Here is a 25161-nt window from a genome sequence, read left to right on the forward strand (position 1 = left end):
TTCCATCAATTCAACCAATCAACCATAGGAAGCTTCCACTACATGCCAATTCAAGCACAGGATTTCCTCCAACATTTATGTAAACATAAAAACACCTTAAAATGATCCGTCACTTGCAAATTGTACGAATACTTGGATTGTTAGGTCTAATTGTTTCGTGAAAGATTTCGGAAGCGATCATCAAAGATATACCCTACATGTAGGAAAGTTTCTGCATTCCTATACCTAGTCTAAGTGCCCTGCAATTGATGCATTCATTCTATTATGGAATACCATAAAAGCATGAAAGAGACTCTTAAGCAGTCATGCCTTACCTTATACTAGCACATTCATGAAGATAAACAAATAAACGGGTGCAAGATGGGACCAAAATGTTCACATTCCACATACAACATACCGGTCCTGCTCTCATAACACTCACACATATAACAGGGATAACATCTGAATTAAGCTTTAAGTATCTTCTTGCTAATACCCCAAACCCTAAAATACTAACTTGAAGACTTTCTGTCACTGAGCATTTAAATGAATGTCTTTTCAAGTACTCTTTAAGGATCAGAAATAGGCATCCTCTCATATGAGAAGCAAGTTCATCATGCAATTACATATTACAGAAGAAGAATCAACATATTGGACATTAATTTGGAAAGTATCAGTTCTTGTAGTTCCCTACATCATATCATATATAGATGGTTTCCAAATTTGTTACATCGGGTTGATCTCGAGTTCACCGGATACACCTGATTTGTGCTTTAAACAATGAATCTCCTAATTATCCTACACAAAATTAACAGCATAAGTATGGAAAAAATTATCTTCTTGATTCTTCTTCAATCACATTTGACAAATGCTTCTTGTAGAAAATCATTATCATATATACTGCATGGATTATAACCAACTTGGCATTGTCTTAACCCCTAACCTCTATTCATTTCCCTCTATTTACTTGAGATACAATTTTTGAATAAAAGCTTCAGTAACCAACAAGAAATGAAAATGCAAGAGATGTAACCGTTCCTTCAAGATATAAATAACTGGATATTCATCATGTTATACAAAAGAATCATGTAAAATCTTACAAGAAGGTATTAGTAACAAGATGTAGCACAATTGGGACTCAAACTATATTTATTGGTTTCAATCCTAAACACAAAACATTGCTATTAGTCCATATACTAATATTACACAAGAACTTTGTGTTCCAGCAGACTAAGACGTTCAGGCACTTGCGAATATTGTGAACGATATGGGCCTATAAGGCATGACAAAATGAAGAGGTAACAATATTGCCACAATGCTAATGGTGTTTCATGAAATAAAACTATAAGAACCACAAGAAAATCCACACATATAGAAACTATAAACATGTACAAGATACAGTTTATAAAGGGTGGAGTAGCTTTCACAAAACCTGTGTTTAAAACAACAAACAGATCAAAAGAAAAGTTAAAAAAGGTCATCAGATACATATATCGGTAATACACTCGCTCCGATTAGTCCTTGGTGAGCGGAAAGGGCATATACCTGTATCGAGAGTTCAGTACCCTATGTACTCTTTCGTCTCATATGGTGAAGAACAAGAGGTGCTCCTTCAAACAAATCCAATAGATAGTTTTCTAAATCATCAGATGTATACTTGATGTACTTTCCAGCATGTCTTCCACTATCTAGCTGACTCCCGAACCTCCCCATGAAGGAGCGATAAGCTGGAATCACTTTCTCTGAAATAGAAATTCGAAGCTCTTCACGAAGTTGAGGATCTGGGACCTTCCAACCAGTCTGTATCCTATATATGTCTTCGAAACATGCATTAAAGCTCTTAAATCTTTCCTTCAAGGCTACCTTGGAGGCATTTTTCGAGCTACCACCGATTCCTTCATCTTTCAAACAATATAAAGCTTTGATCCAACAAGCCCTCAGATAACTTGTAGCATACTGGCGAATCGAGCCACGGCGTTTACGGACCCAATTGTCTCCCAAAAGCTTTCTTAGCTCAGAATCCTTCACCTTTTGCACTATATACAGATTATTATTCATTAGAAAGATACAATGTAATGCACCATCCTCGTAAAGTTTTGATTTCTCCTCGAGATTGGATTCCAAAGAGGATATCAACAACAGCAACCGTTTGGCAAATGGAGTCACAGTCTCTAGCTCACCATGTTCACTCTGCAATCCGTCTATTTCATCCTCATCACTCTCCAATAACGAATTCAAAGTCTCACTATAATCCACAAGAAGTTTCACATAATTCATCACATAACGAGTAAGCGGATGAATCTCCCCATTCTGCATAGGTTTCTTTGAAGCCTCATTCTTCACAGCATTCTCAAACTCGAAAAATGTCCCTTTCGCAGCATCCCCTAATCCAGCCAACACTCCCTTTGCCTCGATATACATATATTCGTCCGTGAACATCATCTCAAACTCGAGCAATGCATCTTCTAACACATCGTACATATCCAGGATCCTAAACAGCTTCTCAGATGATCTTTTCCCAATAGCCACTGCTTCCCCAAAATTCAACAACAGCATTACACACCCTTTAGCGGTCTCATTAAAACAAATCTCTTTAATCGAATTCGACCCACTGAAAATCTGATCACAAAGTCTCTTTTCCCCATTCAAAATAACCCTAACAGTAATCTTAACTGCCTGAATCCATTTCTTCATCTTTTCATCCAAAGCTTTCCATTCAATCTTCTGAACTTCCTCAATACTTAACTTCTCAACTCCAAGAATCACTAAACACTCATCCAAAGCATCACGCCTAACATTACTATAAGCTTGAACACACTCTTTTTCGTACCCAGCATTGATCATCCTCTCAGCAATCTCTTTCAAATCCAGAACAGCATCAGGGTTTATCAAATCCACAAATAAATCATCACCTAAACTCGGTCCTCGGTCGTGAAAGCACCCTCTTTCACTATCAACTTCTCCGAAACTCTCGAATTCCTCACCAATTTCCCCTTCATTTGCCGCGAATGAAAGAGAAACTCTCCGGATCGAACCATAAAGCCTCTCCATATCAAGCGGAACGGTGTTCCTAATCAAAATAAGCCGAAACTCGTCTTCTAGCCTCGACATAGCCATCTGAATAGCCGTCTCCGCCCGGTCCATCATTTTATTATCAGACCGAATCGACATATCGGCAACCAATTTAAGGATTTCGTCGACAGCCGAGAGGAACTCGGCAGCTTCATCGGGAGAGTCTTCCCAAGGGATAGAGTGACGAGAAGCGTCGACGTTGGAGGAAGAAGATGAAGAATCCCACCGTAGAATCACTTTCTCGGCAGCCTCAAAGCGGCAGCCGGTGGCATCCGAGTTTTCGTTGACTAAATCTGTGATGTTAGACAAGCGGTTGTCAAAGCTCGAGAAAATCAACAGCATGTCCTCACGAACCTCTTTTGGAGTGTTGAGACTCTTCAAGATCTGCTGAGCCGTGGCCATGACCCGGTCCTCGCTGCCCGCTCCAAGGTTCGTCGTAGTCGTCGCCATAGTCGATGCTTTTGACCCTTCACGGACCAATTCTCCGGTTTCTTTCTTCAACCTTTTTTCCCTAACAAGTAACGATTGGGATTGGGGGGCGGTTTAGAGTTGAGGAGAAGTGACAGCAACAATTTTCAAGGTTTGGGTTATACGAGGGATTTGCCCCTTCTTCGTAGGGTTATTGTAAGAAGGGGGGGGGGGGAAGTGAAGATTTCGCAGGAAAATTGGAAGTGGATTTTGCCGGCCGGTTAGGGAAAGGAAATGCGATGCTAAAAGAGAAAGTAACGTAACGTCAGAGGATGTTTTCTATGGGCGCTTTGCCCGATAATATATTACAATTAGATACTGTGTATGAGACAAAGCACAAGGGTTTTGGAAATGAACTTTTTTTTTTACGCCACCATAATTTGGATATTTATTTTACGGTAAACTGTCTATTTAATCACTTAACTTTTAGAATCTTTTTATTTTGGTCATTTAGCTATAAAATTTTTGACTTGTGTGCGTTTAAGTCACCCGATTGCGGTTTAAAATCTATGGAAAAGAAAAACTAAAGTTTTATCTAAGTATAAAATTAATTGGCAGGTGGAATTTCGTCATCCCTGGTTTTGATTTTGGGTTAGACTTTCGGCCACTTGCTGGCGTAATACATTATATTAATATCGTTTTACCGATTCCCACTTGTGTTATTGGACTTCAATTTATGCATTCTATTTTCAGTGTCATGAGGTTAGGGAACAACCCCAAACCCTTGATTTTGAAAGCACTTCCATTCTACCTTTTGAAATTGGTTCTCTTTTCTCACATGGAGCCAATGGAAAATGAAAATTATCCCTCTGTTTCTTCCCCAAGTTGTCCAGCTAGTAACTTTAATGGATCTCCTGCAGATATACCGAGCCGAACTTGAAGATTCGAGCAACAAATAGTGTAAAAACTTTCTTTGATTCAATCCTTTGATCCACTTTTGCAAGGTCACAAGAACGAAATCATCCACAAAACACGAGTGGTTAAATGTCTAATCTTTTGCACCATGGATGATGTTGTCCTAACTCTGAGAGCTGCAACATTCTACACAGAAGATGAAATATCCATGAGAATGACAACATGGTTACCTCTGAATTCGCTCGCTCTTATCCGTCATCGGATTACACAAAATGAGAGTGAAATGAAGAATGATTCAAAAGCTAGAACTTGGAGGTATTAAGAGTTTCTTGCACAAAAAGTATTGATTCTCAATTAATGAACTTGAAAACTACAACTCTTGCATGTGGAATTACAGTATTAGAAACGAAGAAGGGAAAATGGGTGCTGGAGAAATAATACACTGACTGCCATACAACACAAAATATCAAAGTGACAAAATTCTAGAGCCTTCAATGATACGTTTTAAGTCACCAATAATCACCACACGAACAGCTCCCATGTTTGAAATGGTTAAATCTACTAGCATCCCTCGTGACGATTTGCCGTCGATCAACCAGAGCCATCATCTTAATAGCATTGTGGCAGCCATTGCAAATTCGATGGCTGTGCACGATTTGCAAAGATGGTCCATTCGTAGTATTTAACAGACTAAAAGCTACTGCTAATTTCTCACTGTGGTACAACAGTACACGATGTTCCTGTTCGTCCACGTCAGGAAGCAAAGTTTTCTTCACCAGATCATAATTATGATTCGAAATTTGGTGAACTAAGCTATCGACCTTCCTGTAAATCTCATCTGTCTGGTCATGGGATTTGTCTCCAGGGAGGAAAACACGTGATTGTTTATTGACTTCAATCCAACTGCGGACAGGAAGCATTTGCAAGTTCTTTCTTCTCAAAGTCTGCAAAACAGTGGCTGCTTCCTTTAACCTGCCCGATTGGTTGTAGATATTCATAAGTACAACATAATTACTAAGCTTTTCAGGTTCCATCCCGTATATTTTCTCGGCTGCAAATTTCCCTAGCTCCAAATTCCCATTGACACGACTAGCAGTTAACAGTGCAGCTCACATATTTGCCGTAGGATTGAATGGAGCAGCTCTTATCAATGTAAAGGCTTCATCTAGAAGTCTATCTTGACCTAATAATTCAATCATGCACGCATAATGCATTGCACGGGGCTTGATCTTGTGATCTCTACTCATGGACTGAAAAATTTCCCAACCACGTTCGGATAATCTTGAGTAGCTACCAGCTGATAACACATCAAGAAAAGTAACATGGTTAGGTCTCATTTTTTCTCGAAGCATTTGCTCAAACAATTCCACAGTCTCAGCTCCCCGACCATGATTACCATATCTAGCAATTACAGCATTCCAAGATATCGTATTCTTGCAAGCCATCCTGTCAAAAAAGTGTTTAGCATATTCTATTCTCCCCCATTTGCTATAGAAGTCCACAAGAGCAGTGTTAGCCACTATATCCAACCCAAAACCATAACGAATCAGGCCTGCATGAGCTTGCTTAGCATATCCAACTGAAGCTATCATACAACAAATTCTGATAATCATCGAAAACGTGAAATGGTCCATTTTAACACCAGAATCACGCACCTCATAAAACATACTCAGCGCTTCCTCACTATAACCATGAAGAGCATAACCTGCTATAATCGAATTCCATCCCACGGTAGTCTTCTCTGGCATGTCATCAAAAACCCATTGAACATCTTCAATGCTGCCACACTTACTATACATGTCAATCAGCGCACAAGACACCTACACTGATCTTCACCGCAGACGAATGCAGTTGCCTTCCTACTGAAATGAGTTCCAACCCTGCGGATGCTCGGATCATTGTCGCAAATGTTCGACACCTGCAATCAGAGAACTCCTCCCACACAAGAAGAAACAACCTGAACGCCTCCAAGTAATCCCCAATATCAACCAGCCCACCAATGATATATTCCACGAAACCTAATTCCTCTCCGGCATTTCATTAACTATATTACGTGCGTCGATCATCAGCCCACATTTTACGTGCATAAGCAACACCCTGTTACTCATATATTAATATGGCTCAAACCCAATACTTGCCATATAATTAAACACCCTCTTCACAGCTCGAACGGATCCCAACCCAATACAAGCATTCACTAATGCGTCATATGTGCTTAAACCCACATCAAAACCACCTTCAAGTTCCAAAATCTCAAACAATTCAAGCGCCTCCCTACAACTATTGCACAAGGCCAATTTCTCTATCTGACTACACAGCTCGTCACTGGGTCTTTTAACCTGAGTCTCCTTGTTTCTTTCAACTCAGGGTTAGTATTCCTAGAAGGTGTTGGATTGGGCCGCCGCGGCTGCAGACCTTGCTCGAGAGAAAAACACTTAATCTTATCAAATGGGTTGTCCCATTTTCTCATACTGAATCGAGAACAATGGCCGTAAAACAAAGGTTTTATTCTGAAAACCTTGTGGATTGATGAAGGAAAGCGACAACTATTATGTAATTGATCTAATGAAATGGATAGGTAACGAGAAAGTGGCACTTCCATGCATGATAATTAAAGATAAATTAAAAGATGTAAGTTTACAAATATTAAAACTTTGGAGATGAAGCTTTCTTGTGGCTAAGGGGGAGATATCTGTTTGGATGAGTTAGTTCCATGTTCTTATGCGGAAAGGAAGAAGAAGGGAAAAAAAAGGGGGTTTTGAACTACTCTCAGCATCGAGAGAGCCGCCATTAGTTTACTTTTTCATTCAGCATTTGCCGACTACTTTCCAACTTTCTTCGTGGGAAAATTATTAGATAAACTCAGTTCATTACATTATATTCAAATAATAAAAAACATTTATTTTCTTTAAGCTGAATTTTCAACACTTTCTTATATATAAATAAAGAATAAATAATGATTTTAAAATTAGATATTGATATATCTTATTAATTGAGATTATAGATAACGAGTGAACTAGATTCATTTTATTTCCCATATATTTAAAGAGTAGAATAATATATATATATATATATATATATATATATATATTACAATTAAATATCTAAATTATATTATTGTTGTTTAAATACTTAAAATATTTTTTATTAAATTAAGTATATAAAATTATTATTTTTATTAAAATAAATATATAAAAAAATTTAGTTAAATAAATATTTAAAGTTTGGCAATTATTGATAATGTGGAAATAAAATATATATTGTTAAATTTGTTGAGTTAATCGATTGACGGAATCGGCCAAGAGGGGGTGAATTGGCAATTAAAAATTTAGTGGAAGCTTTTGCAGAAAATTGAAAGTAATTGTACAGCGATTTAGAGTGGTTCGACTTTCTCAACCAAAGTCTACGTCCACTACCTTAGCTATCCACACTAAGGATTTTCCACAAATTTAATAATTTGTCTTTCTTTTGAGGACAAAGAGTAACCTTACAAACCCTTAAGAATTATATCCCAAATTCTTGAGAACACTCTCTCCCAAAGAGAACAATACAAATTTGCAAACTTACAATGAAATCCTCACAAGGTAGATTGTTTGCACAATTCTAGAACAAAGAAAAGAACACTCAAGAATGAATACAATTGAGTACAAGTAGTGTTCTTGAAAGCAAAATGAATATTGAATGAAAAATAGGCTTGAAATGCACAAACTTGAGGTTTGATGCTTTCTCTTTGATTCTCTCTTGATTCTAGTTGCTTGATGTTTCTTGTTTTTTATCAATGGCTTCTAAGCTTGTTTAAATACACATTGAATCACTTCTGAACGTTGGGGATCATTAATGAAGTTATCAGAGTCGTTTAAGTGTGAAAACAATTAATATTTCTGCTTGGAGCGTGGGAGAAATCGGTTCTCCCTCATAGGGAATTGGTTCCCTAAATGTAAAATTCAAATATTTCGACCGTTAAACAGGGGGAATCGGTACCCCCTTGGGGGGGGAATCGGTTCCCTCCGAGCATTCTGTTTTTCTCGGAGCCAAACCATTCATGGGGGAATCGGTTCCCTCTGAGCAATCTGGAATTTTTGGCTTTGAAATGGTTCAAAATATTTTGTAAAATTGTTTTGAAATTATTTTAAGTTTAAAACTTAATTTTACACTTGAGTAAGGATTAAAAATGACATTTGAAAGATTTGGAGTAATAATTTTGTTGAGTTAATCGATCGACGAAATCAGCCAAGAGGGGGTGAATTGGCAATTAAAAATTTCGGTTGAAGCTTTTGTAGAAAATTGAAAAGATTTGCACAATGATTTAGAGTGGTTCGACTTTCTCAACCAAAGTCTACGTCCACTACCTTAGCTATCCACACTAAGGATTTTCCACAAATTCACTAATTTGTCTTTCTTTTGAGGACAAAGAGTAACCTTACAAACCCTCAAGAATTATACCCCAAATTCTTGAGAAAAACTCTCTCCCAAAGAGAACAATACAAATTTGCAAACTTACAAGGAAATCCTCACAAGGTAGATTATTTGCACAATTCTATAACAAAGAAAAGAACACTCAAGAATAAATACAATTGAGCACAAAAGTGTTCTTGAAAGCAAAATGAATATTGAATGAAAAATAGGCTTGAAATGCTTAAACTTGAGGTTTGATGCTTTCTCTTTGATTCTCTCTTGATTCTAGTTGCTTGATGTTTCTTGTTATTGATCAATGGCTTCTAAACTTGTTTAAATACTCCTTGAATCAATTCTGAACGTTAGTGATAATTAGTGGAGTCAATAGAGCCGTTATTGTGTGAAAACAATTAATTTTCTGGGTGGGAGCGTCTCATGCATCGATGCATGACCATTATGCATCGGTGCATCAGTGTAAAATTTCAAATATTTTGATCGTTGGACTCCTAGTGCATCGGTGCACTAAGAGTGCATCGATGCATGAAGTGCATTCGATGTTTGAAAAATAGCCTAGTGCATCGATGCATGGATTGTGCATCGATGAATCAAATGCATTCGATGTTTTAATTAAATCAGAGTGCATCGATGCATGGAGAGTGCATCGGTGCATGGAGAGTGCATCGGTGCATGGAATGCATTCTATGTTTCAATTTATTCATTGATGCATCGATGCATGGTATTGATGCATCGGTGCATGCCTTTGAAACATTGATTCAATGCTTGATTTTGGTTCAAAATACTTTGTGAAAATTGTTTCAAAAATAGTTTAAGTACAAATCACAGTTTTACACATTTAGTAAGGATTAAAATTGATCTTCAAAGACTTGGAGTAATAATTTGATATTCGATAAATTGAATCGAATATAAATTGTAAAATCTTAAATTTCATTTAACTTAATTTGTTATATCGAAATATAAAAAATGTTTTTAACAAATTTGATATTCGAATAATTATATTGAATATACTTAGAATTTTTTTTGGAAAATCTTAAAATTCATTTATCTTAATTTGTTATATCGAAATATCAAAATGTTTTCAACAATCTCTCCCTTTTTGATATAACAAAACATTTTAGTAATTTTAAGATTTTGAAATCAAGGTTTGAAATTATTCCCCCTTACTCTAACACTTTTCACTTTTAACATATTTCTTCCCCTTTTTGTTAAATCAAAAAGATTTTTTTAAAAGAATTGTAAACAAGGTTTTGAAAAGTACTTAGCCAATTGATTATAATAGATATAACTTAAGCTGCTAAGAACACAATCAAGAGAAACGTTAGCCATTAGCTTCATAATCAATATTCATAAACAATGTGACATGGCAAAATTGGTCATATATCTAATTGATGTAAATGATGCAATAATAAATTTAATCGAACCAAATATATAGAAATATAAGTTCAAACATCCATAATTCATCAAATTAGTTCAAATATCCAACAACCAAAGTAAAAACAATCCAAAAACATTCAAAATGTTGAAACAATAAGCTTTAAGTTCAAAGTACTAAAGCATAACACAGAATCAAGCATCCGTAGGAGGATCCGGAGGAGGAAAATGAGCTCGCATAGCGGCCATCTCATGTGAGAGTGCATCAATGCGTTCAATCAAAGAAGCGTTGTTTGTGCGCATCTCCCGGAGAATTTTCAATTGTTGAGCTCCCATTGTGGATAAATGAGATTCTATGGAAGAGAAGCGAGAATCCATGGAAGCATATCGAAAATTGAATGTCTCCATAAAGGATCGAAAGTATAGAGGCATTTGATCATCTGCTCGTGCTTGTTCCTCGTGTTGTTCTGGTTCATCGTCAAAGTCGTCAACTTCAGGCGGTTGCTCACCGGTTCGAACCCAACGACCAGTTTCTTCATTGATATTTCATCCCGATTTAGTTAAAGAGAATAGATTGATTTGGTTTTTGAGGGGAAATGAAACATCAAGACCAACTCTAATCCCAGCCTTCTTAAATAGATTACTAATAATACAACCGTAAACTAAAGAAGAACACAATTTCTTATTGGGAACAAGATTTACGGTTTCGACAAGTTCAGTAAAAATAATCTGTGGAAGGTTAATTTTAAGATTATTTTGGACACAATGAAGCCAAAATAGATCTAAGGCGCGAAGAGTAGAGTAACGGCCCCCGGATGGCCGAAACCACCAAGAGATCATTAGGTGAAGAAAACGGTCATGAAGGTCAAGAACACTTGCACTATCCCTTCGCTTATACTGAGATCCTACCGTAAGTTTTTCATTGTCTAACCCTTCATTATATAATCCTAATGCTTTGGCAATGGATTTCGATTCAAGATGAAAGAATCATCCCAGAATATAGGATCGGATCCCTATGGTTAAGGTTTCCTCTCGTTTTTTTATGTAAACAGCATTAGAGTAGAAGATACGAACAAGTTGATGGTAGACAATTGGTTCAAGCTCGAAGAGTTTTTCAAATTTCCACTCATGAAGAGTAGGAAGATGACGAAAATTGATGTCTAGCATAACTTTAAGAGATGGGATACGTTCTTCCCGGATTTTGTAGGACTCAAAGTATTGACAAAACCTATAGTAGAGATTTTTTTTACGACCGGGTTCATTGAAACAAGAATTGCGAATGATCATGTTTGGATCATCGGGATTAGGAATAGGAATTTGTGGGATAGATGGAGGATTTTGAGGTGAGTTTGGAGGTTGACTAGAATGACAAGATGAGGCCCTGGAACGTTTATGAGACATGGTTTAAGATAATCGGAATGGAAAGATAACCTGCATTTTTAAAAACATATGTATGCAAAATAATCAATCTAAAAACTCAATTGAGTCCTCAATATTTCAAGGTTCTTTATACCAATCCTGATGGGCAAAGTTTTTGAAAACTATTGAAAAATAATGTTTTGAGAGTCAATATATGTATAGTTTTCATAACAACAACATAATTCAATCAAAACACAATAATTTGAAAAACAGTTTTTTTTATTTCAAAAATTTCAAAGAACTTTGGAAAATTCTTGTGTTTTTGATGAAATTAGTTGTAAAATCTAGTTTATAATCATTAAATAATCAATGCCCGATCTAAAGTTTAACCTATAACTAATTAAAACTAGTTCTAAAATAAAAAATTGATGAAATAGAAGTTTTAGAAAAATACCTTGAAGAATTTCGGATTTGAGTGAGATTAGATGAAGTTTGCACGATTTTGATGATTCCAACAGGTTTAGGAGATGATATTTGAAGAGAATTCCGATTAAAAACGTTGTTTTGAGGCAAAATGGAGATTTGAGAGATGGAGAGAGTTATTTGCGTGAAGAGAAGAGGGTTTTGATCAAAACATAAGGGTTCTGCCCGATAAAACCAGAACCCTCAGAGGGTATCGATTCCCCTATGGGGTGAATCGGTTCCCCTTCAATGGGGTATCGATTCCCTCTGCACTAAAATGCTAAAATCTGATTTTTAAACACTCAAAATGCTAAATTAATTTTCTCTAGTGGTATTGCCAACTCATATATTAAAAATTAATTATGTTCAATCAATCAAATTTATCATTAAAAATTATTTGAACATAAAGTTAATTTTCACCAAGAATCATAAACTCCCCCTAACTAAAAGCAATGAATGCAATAAAAAATTACTATTATATGCATTTTTCATTTATTCTTAAAAGTGCTAAATTTATTTTAAACACTAAATGAAGATAGGTCAGTTAAACCTAATTCTCTCATAAGTGTCTAAAAACGTTCCTTGTCTAAAGGTTTTGTAAAGATATCCGCTAATTGATGCAAAGTATCAACGAATTCTATAACTACATCTTCCATAGTGACATGGTCTATAATGAAATGATGTCTTATTTCAATATGCTTAGTTCTAGAGTGTTGGATGGGATTTTTAGTGAGACAAATAGCACTAGTATTGTCACACTTGATAGGAATGGTACCTACTTCAATTCCATAATCAAAAAGTTGTTGTTTCATCCATAAAACTTGTGCACAACAACTACCAGCTAAAATATATTCGGCTTCAGTGGTAGATAATGCCACACAACTTTGTTTCTTTGAAAACCAAGAAATCAGCATATTTCCAAGGAATTGGCAAGTACCGGAGGTGCTTTTCCTATCTAATTTGCATCCTCCATAATCCGCATCAGAAAAGGCATGCAAGCTAAAGCTAGAGTCTTTAGGATACCAAAGTCCTAAACTAGGAGTGTCCTTAAGGTATCTAAAGATTCTCTTAACAGATAGTAAATGTGATTCCTTAGGGCATGATTGAAATCTAGCACATAAGCAAACACTAAACATAATGTCCGATCTACTTGCAGTTAGATAAAGTAAAGATCCAATCATTGACCTATATAATTTAACATCTACACATTTACCTCCTTCATCTAAGTCAAGCTTTGTTGAAGAGCTCATTGGAGTGTCATGAGGCTTGCCATTTTCCAATCCAAACTTTTTGAGCATATCTTTGACGTACTTAGCTTGATTGATGAAGATGTCATCTTTTCTTTGCTTGATTTGGAGTCCCAAGAAAAATGAGAGCTCCCCCATCATGCTCATTTCGAATTCGCTTTGCATTAGCTTAGAAAATTCTTGGCAAAGAACATCATTAGTAGAACCAAATATTATATCATCAACATAAATTTGAACTACTAATAAATCTTTACCTTTATACTTTAAAAACAATGTAGTGTCAACCTTCCCTTTTGAAAAACCTTTTTCAATTAAAAAGTTTGACAATCTTTCATACCAAGCTCTAGGAGCTTGTTTTAAACCATGAAGTGTTTTTGTCAATTTAAGAACATGATACATAAATTTTGAATCTTCAAAACCTGGAGGTTGTTCTACATACATTTCTTCTTTTATAAAACCATTTTAAAATGCACTTTTAACATCCATTTGATATAATTTAAATTCATGAAAACATGCAAATGCTAATAACATTCTAATTGCTTCCATCCTAGCTATAGGAGCGTGTGTTTCATCATAGTCTATGCCCTCTTCTTGAGTATACCCTTGAGCAACAAGTCTAGACTTGTTTCTCACTATATTACTACTCTCATCAAGCTTATTCCTAAATACACATCTAGTACCTATAGTAGATTTATTACTAGGCCTTTCAACTAATGTTTATACTTTACTTCTCTCAAATTGATTTAACCCTTCTTGTATAGCCATAATCCAATGTTCATCATTTAATGCTTCTTTAATATTCTTAGGCTCTATGCATGAGATAAATGCAACATAATTACAAATATTTCTAAGAGAAGATCGAGTTGTTACCCCTTTGGATGGATCACCTATAATCTCACCATCCTTGACATAGTTGTACTCTCTTGGATAAGATACTTCTATTTCTTCAATGGTTGGATTCTCGAGAGGATCATGAGTTTCCTCATCTTTCGTTTCTTCCTTTGATGATGACTCTCCAACGTCATGTCTAACGTCATTTGTATTTATAATACCTACATCATCATTCAAACAAGAATCCTTCCTCGGAAGGAGATTATCATCGAAAACAACATGTATAGACTCTTCTACAACCAAAGTTCTTTTATTAAATACTCGATAAGCTTTAGAATTTAAGGAATAACCCAGAAAAATTCCTTCATCACTTTTAGCATCAAATTTGCCAATATTGTCTTTAACGTTGTTTAAAACAAAACACTTACATCCAAAAGGATGAAAATAACTAATGTTAGGCTTTTTATTTTTGAAGAGTTCATATGGAGTTTTCTTTAAAATAGGCTTAATCATTACTCGATTAATAACATAACAAGCGGTATTTGTGGCTTCCGCCCAAAAATACTTTGGCAAATTGTTTTCACAAAGCATGATTCTAGCCATTTCTTCCAAAGTTCGATTTTTTCTCTCAACAACTCCATTTTGTTGAGGGGTTCTAGGTGCTGAAAAATTATGGTTAATACCATTAGAATTACAAAACTCAGTAAATTCAAGATTTTCAAACTCAGTTCCATGATCACTCCTAACACTAGTTATAGAGTAACCTTTTTCGTTTTGGATTACTTTTAAAAACATGATGAATTTTTCTAATGCTTCATCTTTAGTACTTAAGAATAGAACTCAAGTATATCTAGAATAGTCATCTACCAAGACAAATGCATATTGTTTTCCACCTAAGCTAGTAGTTCTAGATGGCCCAAAAAGATCTAAGTGGATCAATTGTAATACTCTACTAGTTGACACATCATTAATGGATTTAAAAGAAACCCGCTTTTGTTTTCCTTTAGCACAAGCATCACAGATTTTATCATTATCAAATTTTAGTTTAGGCAGCCCTTGAACCAATTCTCCTTGAACTAACCGTTGCAAAACACTCATGCTAGCATGTCCTAGTCTCCTCTGCCATAACCAACTATCATGCTCATCTTTTGCAACTAGGCTTAAATTAGTCACATTAATAGAATTTAAATGCACCATGTAAATGTTTCCTATTCTATGACCAAAAAGCATAATCCGATTAGATGCAATGTCAATAACTTTACAACCATTAGTTTCAAACATGACATTGAATCCTTTATCAAAAAATTGACTAATACTAAAAATATTATGCTTTAATCCATTCACATATAAAACATTTTTAATTTGTATGGAAGAGGTATTACCTATTGTACATATACCTTCAATGTGACCTTTTGAATTATCACCAAAAGTCACTTCTCCTCCATTTTTGGCGTTAAGCTCTATAAACCGATTTTTATCCCCGGTCATGTGTCTCGAGCATATTTGTTTCCCATGCCTTGTAGAAATGCTCCTTTCCCTACAAACATATATTAATTTTTGATTTTTGGTACCCAAATTCTTTTGGGTCCATATTCATTAGTTTCCAAAATCCTAATCCCCTTAAGTATCCATTTGTGTAGGATATCTTTATCTTTAGTGGTAATGAGTTCTTTAAGAACCCACATACTTCTAACGATTTTTCCATTAGAGGTTCTTTGGGGACCTCTATGATTGTAGTTTTTAAAATCTTTTCTAACAAAGTTGGATTTTGAATTTTCTCATTTTTCAAAACGTTTTGTTCCAACTTTATCAAAAGAAGTTTTAAGATCATCAATTTTCTTTTGATGATCATCATTGACCTTTGAAAGTAAATTTTGCAAATCCAAATTTTTCTTTTCAAACTCTTCTAGTTTGATTTGCAAATCTTTGATTTTACTTTCAAGATCGTTGTTGGTTTTGTATATGAGTTTGTTTTCATTTTTCAATTTTGAAACATCATTTTTATATTTTAAAAACAATTTCTCATAATCCGAAGCCAACCCATTATATTCCTCTAATAGCTCATCTTAAGATAAATCATCAAAATTAGATGAGTTAGAGGTTACCTTAGAATCTTCCCCGAATGCCATCAAGCACAAGTTTGCTACTTCTTGTTCCTCTTCATCGGAACCTTCTTCATCGCTCCATGTAGCCACATTAGCCTTGTGCTTATTCTTTGATTGACCATTTCTCTTCAATTGTGGGCAATCATATTTGACATGCCCCGGCTTTTTGCATTCATAGCAAATGATCGGGTCATTCTCTTTTGGTTCATTTTTTAGGCCTTCATTTCGTTTGAATTTTCTTCCTCGGTAAGGTCTCATCATTTTTCTGAACCGTTTGGCAAACAATGCCATTTCCTCGTCATCGTCATCTTCATTCGAATCACTCTCATCTTTTGTGGATTTGAGAGCAACTCCAATATTTTTCTTCTTCTCCTTCTCTTTTGGTGTCTCGTCAATCTTATCGAGGTCCACATCATCTTCAAGCATCATTTCATGAGTGAGGAGGGAATCAATTAGTTCTTTAAGAGTTAAGGACGTTAGGTCCTTAGACTCGATGATTGCCGTCTTCTTTGATTGCCATGATTTTGGAAGGGAGTAGACTAACTTCCTCACAAGCTTTTCATTTGAAATGATATCTCCATATGATTTGAGACCATTGACAATCGTTGAGAATCTATCCGTCATAGCTTTGATATCTTCATTTGGTTTCATCTTGAAATTTTCATAGTTATGCGTTAGAATACTAATTTTAGATTTTTTTACCTCATCGGTACCTTCATGAGTGACTTGAAGCTTGTCCCATATTTCTTTGGCGGTTGTACAAGATGAAACTCTTTCGTATTCATCTGGTCCAAGAGCACAAAATATGATATGAATGGCTTTAGAGTTGAGCTGGAACAATCTTGTCTCTCATTCACTCCACATTCTTGGATGAGTAAGAGGCTTGATATATCCGTCTTCTACAACATTCCATGCTCTCATGTCACTTGCTTGAATGAAGTACATCATCCTATTTTTCCAATAGGCATAGTTAGCCCCATTGAAGAAAGGAGGCTTGTTGATGGGCATCGAATCGAGACCGGAGTCAAAGTTTGAAGTAGAGGCCATTGATGACTTTGATTATTGATGTAACTTTTCCCGAATCGACTCAAGAGGCGATTAAACCTTCAAATGAGTTAGGATCTGATGCCAATTGTTGAGTTAATCGATTGACGAAATCGGCCAAGAGGGGGTGAATTGACAATTAAAAATTTGGTGGAAGCTTTTGCAGAAAATTGAAAGTAATTGCACATCGATTTAGAGTGATTCGACTTTCTCAACCAAAGTCTACGTCCACTACCTTAGCTATCCACACTAAGGATTTTCCACAAATTCACTAATTTGTCTTTCTTTTGAAGACAAAGAGTAACCTTACAAACCCTCAAGAATTATACCCCAAATTCTTGAGAACACTCTCTCCCAAAGAGAACAATACAAATTTACAAACTTACAAGGAAATCCTCACAAGGTAGATTGTTTGCACAATTCTAGAACAAAGAAAAGAACACTCAAGAATGAATACAATTGAGTACAAGTAGTGTTCTTGAAAGCAAAATGAATATTGAATGAAAAATAGGCTTGAAATGCACAAACTTGAGGTTTGATGCTTTCTCTTTGATTCTCTCTTTATTCTAGTTGTTTGATGTTTCTTGTTTTTTATCAATGGCTTCTAAGCTTGTTTAAATACACCTTGAATCACTTCTGAACGTTGTGGGTCATTAATGAAGTTATTAGAGTCGTTTAAGTGTGAAAACAATTAATATTTCTGCTTGGAGCGTGGGGGGAATCGGTTCCCCCTCATAGGGAATCATTTCCCTAAGTTTAAAATTCAAATATTTCGACCGTTAAACAGGAGGAATCGGTACCCCCTTGGGGGGGAATCGGTTCCCTCCGAGCATTCTGTTTTTCTCGGAGCCAAACCATTCAGGGGGAATCGGTACCCCATTGGGGGGGAATCGATTCCCTCTGAGCAATCTGGAATTTTTTGCTTTGAAATGGTTTGAAATATTTTGTAAAATTGTTTTGAAATTATTTTAAGGTTAAAATTTAATTTTACACTTGAATAAGGATTAAAAATGACATTTGAAAGATTTGGAGTAATAATTTGATATTTTAATAATTATATCGAATATGCTTAGAAAATCTTAAAATTCATTTATCTTAATTTGTTATATTGAAATATCAAAATGTTTTCAACAAAATTATTATGTTAACATTATCTTTTATTCACGAATTAATAAAATAGAAATAAAATATATTAATGTTAAATATATTTTTTAAAATGTATTAATTAAATAATTAAAATATAAATAAAATATTATATAGACTGAATAAAAAATTTATCCTAATTCCTAACCTTTTTATTATTGAAACGATAACGTAATAAACCCGTTTTCTTTTAAACTGTTTGAGACAAGGGAGAATATCGCGGAAGGTTTAAATCGTTAAATTGACTGAGAAGGAGTACGATAAGCAATGGCGCCGCACGATCTTCGCCGTCCGTTCAAGCGAGCTGCGATATCCGACCAGCAGAAGCGTAGAGAGCTTTCGCTGCTCCGTCAAGCGCAGAATCGTCGCGACGCTCAACATCAAGCTCGCTGCTTGGCCTCCTCTATTCTCTCGCTCCAGTCTTCAGCACCCGAATCCGAACCCGAGCAGTCCGACATCGAAATCGAAACCGTACCCGAAACCGAACATGAATCCGAAGCTTTGTCGAAAGACCTTGATGTTCGTCGAGCTTCGACGCTTCGAGGACCGGAGGTTCGAAAATGGTTCGCGAGACAGCTTATGCTCCCTGAGTGGATGATCGACGTCCCTGATCGCTTGAGCCAAGACTGGTAATTAGGGATTTTAAAAAATACTTCTATTCGCTCGTTGTATTAATTAGGGATTTGTGAAACGTTTTAATTTGCTTCTGAAGTAAAGTTCAGATTTTATTATCCTCTTTAAAGGTATGTACTTGCAAGGCCATCTGGAAAGAGATGTTTCGTGGTTTCATCAAACGGAACGACAGTCAGCAGGCAACGGAACGGCTCCATTTTGCATCATTTCCCGTCGGCTTTACCAGCTGGAGCCAAGACCAGAGATAGCTCGGGCTCAGCTCAATCATACTGTATCCTGGATTGTATTTTCCACGAGGTATAAAAATCCCGAAACATAGAAGATCAAAATCATGTTATTGCTGTCATATTGTTTAGCTTTGATTGTGTTGAAGGGTGATTCTTGTTGCAGTCGGATCAGACCTACTATGTGATTGATATTGTATGTTGGAATGGATACTCTCTCTATGATTGCACTGCTGAGTTTAGATTCTATTGGTTGAACTCGAAGCTTGAAGAGAGCGGTGCTTGCAATTCACCTTCGCATTATCATAAATTTAGATTCAGTGTTGTTCCAGTGTATAACTGTGATCAAAGTGGGCTCTATGCAGCATACACTGGAACTGTGCCTTATGTCAAGGATGGATTACTATTTTATAACAAGTGAGTTCTTTTCCTAAAAAAATATTACTCTGTTTTCATTATCATTTTTCCATTGCCTTAAGTTGAATAGGATTTTATTGAATAAGATTTACTCTGTAGTTTCATGTCTTTGCTTTTTTGTGCATGGTTGACGTGCATTGCTTTCATTTTAATTCTCTTGTAATTTAAGGAATAGGTAAAATTCTACAATCTGATATATGGTGTAAACTGTGGCTACTTTGTTATTTTCTATTATTAATGTTCAGAAGCTATGCTCCATTGGCATTCCAAAGCTCGTCTATCTATCACTTGCTAACTGCTGGTTAAATAATTAGATGAGAGAGTTCAGGAGTATAGAGTAAAGTCTCTATCCTACTTTAATGGTTTTTTTCCTGTGAAATGAGTTATAATTGGACTTTCTTCCTTTTAAGAAAGATGATGCTCTTCTTATCAAAAAAAAAAAGAAAGATGATGCTCCTATTTTGTAGTTAAGGTTGCTTATATTATTTAATGATATCTTCGGATATCAACGATGAAGCTTTTTCTTTGTCCATCCCCTGGAAGATGGACATTCATTGCTTCTTTTTTTGTTTTTCCTGTTCTTAAATTCTCTATTATTGTTAGGATCTCTCAACATCTCTTAATAGCAGATTTTGTCTCTCCTGTTTATGTATTTTAACCAGTGAGTTTTATTTTATTTCATTCACAGGCATGCTCACTATCAAACTGGCAACACGCCACTAGTATTGGTCTGGAAAAATGAGAATTGTAGTCAATATGTTATTGACACAGATGGTAAAGGAGAGATTCCTAGCCAACAACAGGTATCTTGATATAATATTCATTATTCATCTATGCTTCCTGTGCCCTTACCTCTCCCTCATGAACCCCTCAAACAAATTAGGACATGCTTCTTCCTCACTGCCATACTGAAGAGCAACAATTAGTGTCATTAATTTGTGTGAGTTATTGTCTTTAAGCTGCAGGTTTAATATAGATAGGTTGCTCTTATGATCATCAATCCGTGCATGCTGATAACCGGGAAAAATCTTGTTCTGTCTGATGGCTTGGTTCAGACTATTACATTTTCTAGAATAACTTTTAGCTATGGAATTCAAAAATAAAGCTCGCTAAAGAATGAAATAACATTTACCTTACGCTCTTGGATTAAATTGGAGAAGATACCTTAAAGAGAAAAATATGATCATGGGGGTTAAGACGAATAATAAAAAACTAACATCTCAGTTTTAGTAAACCTATACATATGGAGTAAAGGATAATCAATTGTTCTTTCTTCTGTTGTTAGGTTGTTTTGGAGCTGCAAGATGATAGAAAACTGGTAACGTCAGATGACCCTCCCGTGCTTGTTGGCTGCTTAGATGGGGATATCATAGAAAAGGTATGGTCGTAAATACCCATACTGAGCCAAATGCAATAATCGTTGCTTCCAACTAATGACAATGATTTGTTCATCAATAATTGGCCATTGTTATTTTGTTCGTCAAACTCTGTGATATATCAATGCAGTTAGCCGTTGCTTCAATTTGATAAGTTGTGCGGTCAGTGGGCTTTGAGTTAGTCAAAATAAGGTAGCTCCTTACCATCCTGTAATTCCCTGTTCCCCTCCCCAAGATTTGAATCCTGACCTGAGTTAAAAACTCCTAGTTGTCTCAGATGGCAGCCCCTTTGAGATGGGGATAGTTATAAATGTTGTCTATTTAAATTGAAGCAAAGAAGCTTAGAACTACAATGATTTGTTCATCAATAATTGGCCATTGTTATTTTGTTCGTCAAACTCTATGATATATCAATGCAGTTAGCCGTTGCTTCAATTTGATAAGTTGTGCGGTCAGTGGGCTTTGAGTTAGTAAAAATAGGGTAGCTCCTTACCATCCTGTAATTCCCTGTTCCCTTCCCCGTGATTTGAATCCTGACCTGAGTTAAAAGCTCCTAGTTGTCTCAGATGGCAGCCCCTTTGAGATGGTGATAGTTATAAATGTTGTCTATTTAAATTGAAGCAAAGAAGCTTAGAACCCATGTTTTCATCTTGTTGACATTCCGTTATGTCGGCATGTTTACTTCCACAATTAAGGCTGTCTGCTTCTTGAGTTAAATGGGAGGCTCATGAGCCAGATTTCCTGAAATACAAGCTAGAAAGGAAAACAAATTGTAGAACTTAAAGCATCCTTCCTCTCCGACCTTGCTTTTAACAGTCCATGTGGCTAACATTTAGTATTTCACTCTTTTTTTTTATCTGGTTTTCTCTCTTTTCCAAATGCACAGTCAGGGGTGCAATCAGGGAACCTTTTACGGTTCGCTATTGGTGATGAAGGATTGAGTTTTGTGGATGGGAAGCTGGAGAAGGCTGATTTGATTTATCTTGACAAGTCCAACCGAGCACGTGCTTTTGCAGATAGTTACTCAAAGGTTGGTAGAAAGCATGCATGATATGATTTATAGCACTATTATTGAAATTAAAATCCATCCTCAAATCATTTGGTGAAAACGTGAACGCCATATTTAGCTAATGTTTGTGACATTTTGTGTACTCATGACTCTTTATGACAAAGGTTTGGAGTAATTCTTAGCAGGATAGTTATGTAAATCCCTTGTCTGCCATAAAATAGTTCATAAAATTGGCCCCGCAATAATTATTATGAACATTCGGTGTTTGCACTGTCACTGTCATGTTTTGAATCTCATTTTGATTGGGGGAATTAGGGAATTCAACTCAAATCTTTGTAGAGTTGGTTTAGATGCACTTGCTGTTGCATCAGATGCTTCCTTTTTCTTTATGATAAAATGTACTTAAATAAAGCAAGATTGAAGAAGGTTTGTCTGTTTATTCCCTTATTTTCCTTCTTTTTGACTGCATTGATTCAAAGATCTGTTGTTTCTTGGTAGAGACAATGACAAATCAATCATGTCATCCATGCTTGCCTTCCCGTGTTTCAACTTCATTTTTAAAGTGATCACTGCTTCTCATTCTGTTATGAGCCTGTCAAAATTATTGCATGTAGATAATCTTCTGGTGCTTCTTCGAATTATAAATATTCTCGAATCTGCTCTGTAGGTTATATTCCAGTTCATGGTTCGGCATTCTCCTCTAAAGATAGATGATTTACTAGCATCTATCAACTCCCCAGATGGTCAAGGAAAGATACCAAGTGACATAGAGATGGTTGGTTGACTATATCTAATACAATGATTCAAGGTTCGATATGTGTTCTGTGCGTGCTGCTAAGTTTAAGCCCGTTGCCGAGTACAATGAAGCGTACAATGAATATGTTGAAGCTACATTGCTCTCCCCTTTTGTTTCTAGGAAAATGTTGAGGGAGAGATTATATCATACATAACTGCTGTGCCAGCATAAGCAACCTTTTGTGCGTGACCAAATATGTATAGACGTGTAATTTGGATTTGGTTTGAAAGAAACTTGAATTCGGCTTAGTAATTATTAACTTGAGCTATCATGCAAATTGAATTCTTTTTCTTTAATAGTGCAAATTGAATTCAAATTGACATGAAATATTTCTTGAATTTAATATTTTTTATATAATTATCTTATATAGTTTTCACTACTTTCGTAAGATGTAAATAACAAATGATTTGATTGATATAATTTAAATAATTAAATTTAATTGATAAAATTAAAAAAATTAATGATCAGATTAATTCTTTTAGTTAATTGAACACACGAGTGAAAGTTACTCTAAAATAAATTAAGAAAAATAAACTTGATAAAATTTAAAAGTCTAATCCCTGCATTTTTTTTTCATTTTCCATTAAAAACTACAAAATTAAAATCTCAAAAGTCGAAAGTTGAAACCTTTCTTCTATGTACATAATGAAAGCATCCCAAACATTAAAAACCGAGAAAGGAAAAAAGAATTTCTTTTACCCATAACAACTTGCATTTACGGTTTTACCCTTTGTAATTAAATAGCCAACTCTTCGGCTTCCGCAACCTCCTCCATTTCCCCAACACCGCCGTCGCCAATACCATTACCATTACCATTACCATTACCATTACCATTACCGACTTCTTCCAACCACCGTTCCATTGGCACACATTCCATCTTATGTCTCAGCTTCCAATCGAGTGCTTGGCAACTACGCGAGCAATAATTCACCGTGCCACAAACCGAGCACCTCCTGAACTCATGAGCCCTCGTCTCCGGTCTCCCGCACCCTTCATGGGAACAAAGTCTTAGCCCCTGCGCTAACTCGGCCCCCTCTGACTCGAACCATTCTCTTAAGAACGAGTTTACCGGGTGTACCTCTGGTGCGGGTACATTGCATCCGAAATCACTTAATAACGGACAACTCGAACCCGTTTTTAAATTGTAATATTGGTAGTTTAAATGACGATGGTGTTGTTGCTGAGCTTTTCGTTGGACTAACGCGTTTAACGACGCCACGAGTTCCCGTGCGTTGGCTTGGATGAGTAACCGGCGTCCTTGGGCTACATGTTGGCATACGCCGTAACCGTCTTGTAAGCAATGGCCCAGTTCACGCAGCGCATCCACGTGGCCGAGGAAAGCTGCTCGCGCGCATAAGGCTACTCCAGCGCGGAGGTCCTTGTCCTTTTTCGAACCACCGCTCCCGTTGAATTGTATGACTGCAAGCGAGTATAGAGCTGGTGCGTGGGATTTGATTGCTGCTTTCGCCATTAACGACGCCCCACTTCCTCTGTTTTGCAGGCAGTAGAATAGGATCTGTAACGGCGCCAAATTACGTTAATTCCTAATGAATTTTACTTTTAAAAATACAAATAAGATAGAAATTCATACGAATCACTGACCATGCCGAGAGTATAGCAAGCTTCAACGTTGCCGGCTTTAACGCACTGTTTGAGAAGACGGTGAACCGAATCGCACCAATTTCGAGCTTTAACGGCAAAAACTTTAGAGCCAACTTTTGATAAAACCAGAGGATGAACTGCCAAATTGTTTAATCTCTTGCATCTATCAAAACATAAAATTCAAAATTTCTATTATTATTACCTTCAAACAACACTAAAAAATCACATAAACAAATCAAAAACAAAGATCATGCATACGTTAAGAGAATGTTGATGAAATCAGGAGGAGAAGCAGCGGAAGAAGCGAGCTTGGAAAGGATGTAGAGAACAAGATCATCAGGTAATCCATCAAACATATCAGATTTCTCGGAGCATTTACGAGAAGTTCTTTGCTTTTTCCTCTGCGACATAACTTTTTTTCTCCAAAAAAAGAATCAGAGAAAAAATTTGCAGCTCAACTTCAAATTAATCTTCTCATCTTCCTTGTACTTTTATAGCAAATCCGTGTTTGTTTGCTTTTCTTGATATCTAACTGTTCTTCGAGATGAAAGCAAAATTCCAAACAACGGTGTGTATATATAGTCATTGAGAGTTGAAGAAGGCAAAGATAAATACTTAGTGCAAACAACTTGCTTCGTTTTGGACCCACGGAATTTAAATATATTTCACTTTCCAAGTTTAAAGTTTGCTTGTGAGTTGTAATTAGATCTGGTAATATTATAAACTAATATAATTATTTAAAGAAAAATTATATA

General features: G+C 36.0%; 3 protein-coding genes and 1 pseudogene across 6 annotated transcripts; 1 reads left to right on the forward strand and 3 right to left on the reverse strand.

The window, feature by feature from the left end:
* Positions 1-1262: 1262 nt before the first annotated feature.
* LOC120193685 (exocyst complex component EXO70B1-like) lies at positions 1263-3855 on the reverse strand. The gene has a single exon (XM_039196118.1). The coding sequence runs from the start codon at positions 3499-3501 to the stop codon at positions 1546-1548; it is 1956 nt and encodes a 651-aa protein (XP_039052049.1). The 5' UTR covers positions 3502-3855; the 3' UTR covers positions 1263-1545.
* A 946-nt stretch (positions 3856-4801) lies between these two features.
* On the reverse strand, positions 4802-7096 carry LOC120193521 (annotated as a pseudogene).
* A 7063-nt stretch (positions 7097-14159) lies between these two features.
* Positions 14160-24831, reverse strand: LOC120193732 (F-box protein At1g67340-like). 4 transcript variants are annotated; one of them, XM_039196172.1, is made up of 6 exons: positions 24665-24831; positions 24407-24569; positions 23631-24320; positions 23532-23597; positions 16703-16705; positions 14160-14170 (listed from the first exon to the last, which is right to left on the reverse strand). In XM_039196172.1, the coding sequence occupies exons 1-4, from the start codon at positions 24814-24816 to the stop codon at positions 23541-23543; spliced, it is 1062 nt and encodes a 353-aa protein (XP_039052103.1). In that variant the 5' UTR covers positions 24817-24831; the 3' UTR covers positions 14160-14170; positions 16703-16705; positions 23532-23540. The 4 variants fall into 4 exon arrangements, with proteins under 4 accessions (XP_039052103.1, XP_039052102.1, XP_039052105.1 ...); XM_039196171.1 differs by having other exon boundaries at positions 23532-24320; XM_039196174.1 differs by lacking the exons at positions 14160-14170; positions 16703-16705 and having other exon boundaries at positions 23468-23597; positions 23646-24320.
* LOC120193731 (snurportin-1-like) lies at positions 18534-23016 on the forward strand. Its single transcript, XM_039196169.1, has 7 exons — positions 18534-18978; positions 19093-19279; positions 19373-19623; positions 20312-20426; positions 20909-21001; positions 21886-22029; positions 22676-23016. Exons 1-7 carry the CDS (start codon positions 18617-18619, stop codon positions 22790-22792), a joined length of 1269 nt encoding a protein of 422 aa, XP_039052100.1. The 5' UTR covers positions 18534-18616; the 3' UTR covers positions 22793-23016.
* Positions 24832-25161: the final 330 nt, after the last annotated feature.

This window comes from Hibiscus syriacus, unplaced genomic scaffold, assembly GCF_006381635.1.
Source record: "Hibiscus syriacus cultivar Baekdansim isolate YM2019G1 unplaced genomic scaffold, ASM638163v2 tig00116996_pilon, whole genome shotgun sequence".
NCBI lineage: Eukaryota > Viridiplantae > Streptophyta > Magnoliopsida > Malvales > Malvaceae > Hibiscus > Hibiscus syriacus.

Coding starts and splice junctions, on each gene's coding strand:
- LOC120193685 (XM_039196118.1), bottom strand. CDS start 3,501: ATGGCGACGACTACGACGAACCTTGGAGCGGGCAGCGAGGACCGGGTC.
- LOC120193731 (XM_039196169.1), top strand. CDS start 18,617: ATGGCGCCGCACGATCTTCGCCGTCCGTTCAAGCGAGCTGCGATATCC. Junction 18,979..19,092: donor GATCGCTTGAGCCAAGACTG/GTAATTAGGGAT, acceptor TCCTCTTTAAAG/GTATGTACTTGCAAGGCCAT. Junction 20,427..20,908: donor AGATTCCTAGCCAACAACAG/GTATCTTGATAT, acceptor TTCTGTTGTTAG/GTTGTTTTGGAGCTGCAAGA.
- LOC120193732 (XM_039196171.1), bottom strand. CDS start 24,816: ATGTCGCAGAGGAAAAAGCAAAGAACTTCTCGTAAATGCTCCGAGAAA. Junction 24,570..24,664: donor TTCATCAACATTCTCTTAAC/GTATGCATGATC, acceptor ATGTTTTGATAG/ATGCAAGAGATTAAACAATT. Junction 24,321..24,406: donor CTTGCTATACTCTCGGCATG/GTCAGTGATTCG, acceptor GCGCCGTTACAG/ATCCTATTCTACTGCCTGCA.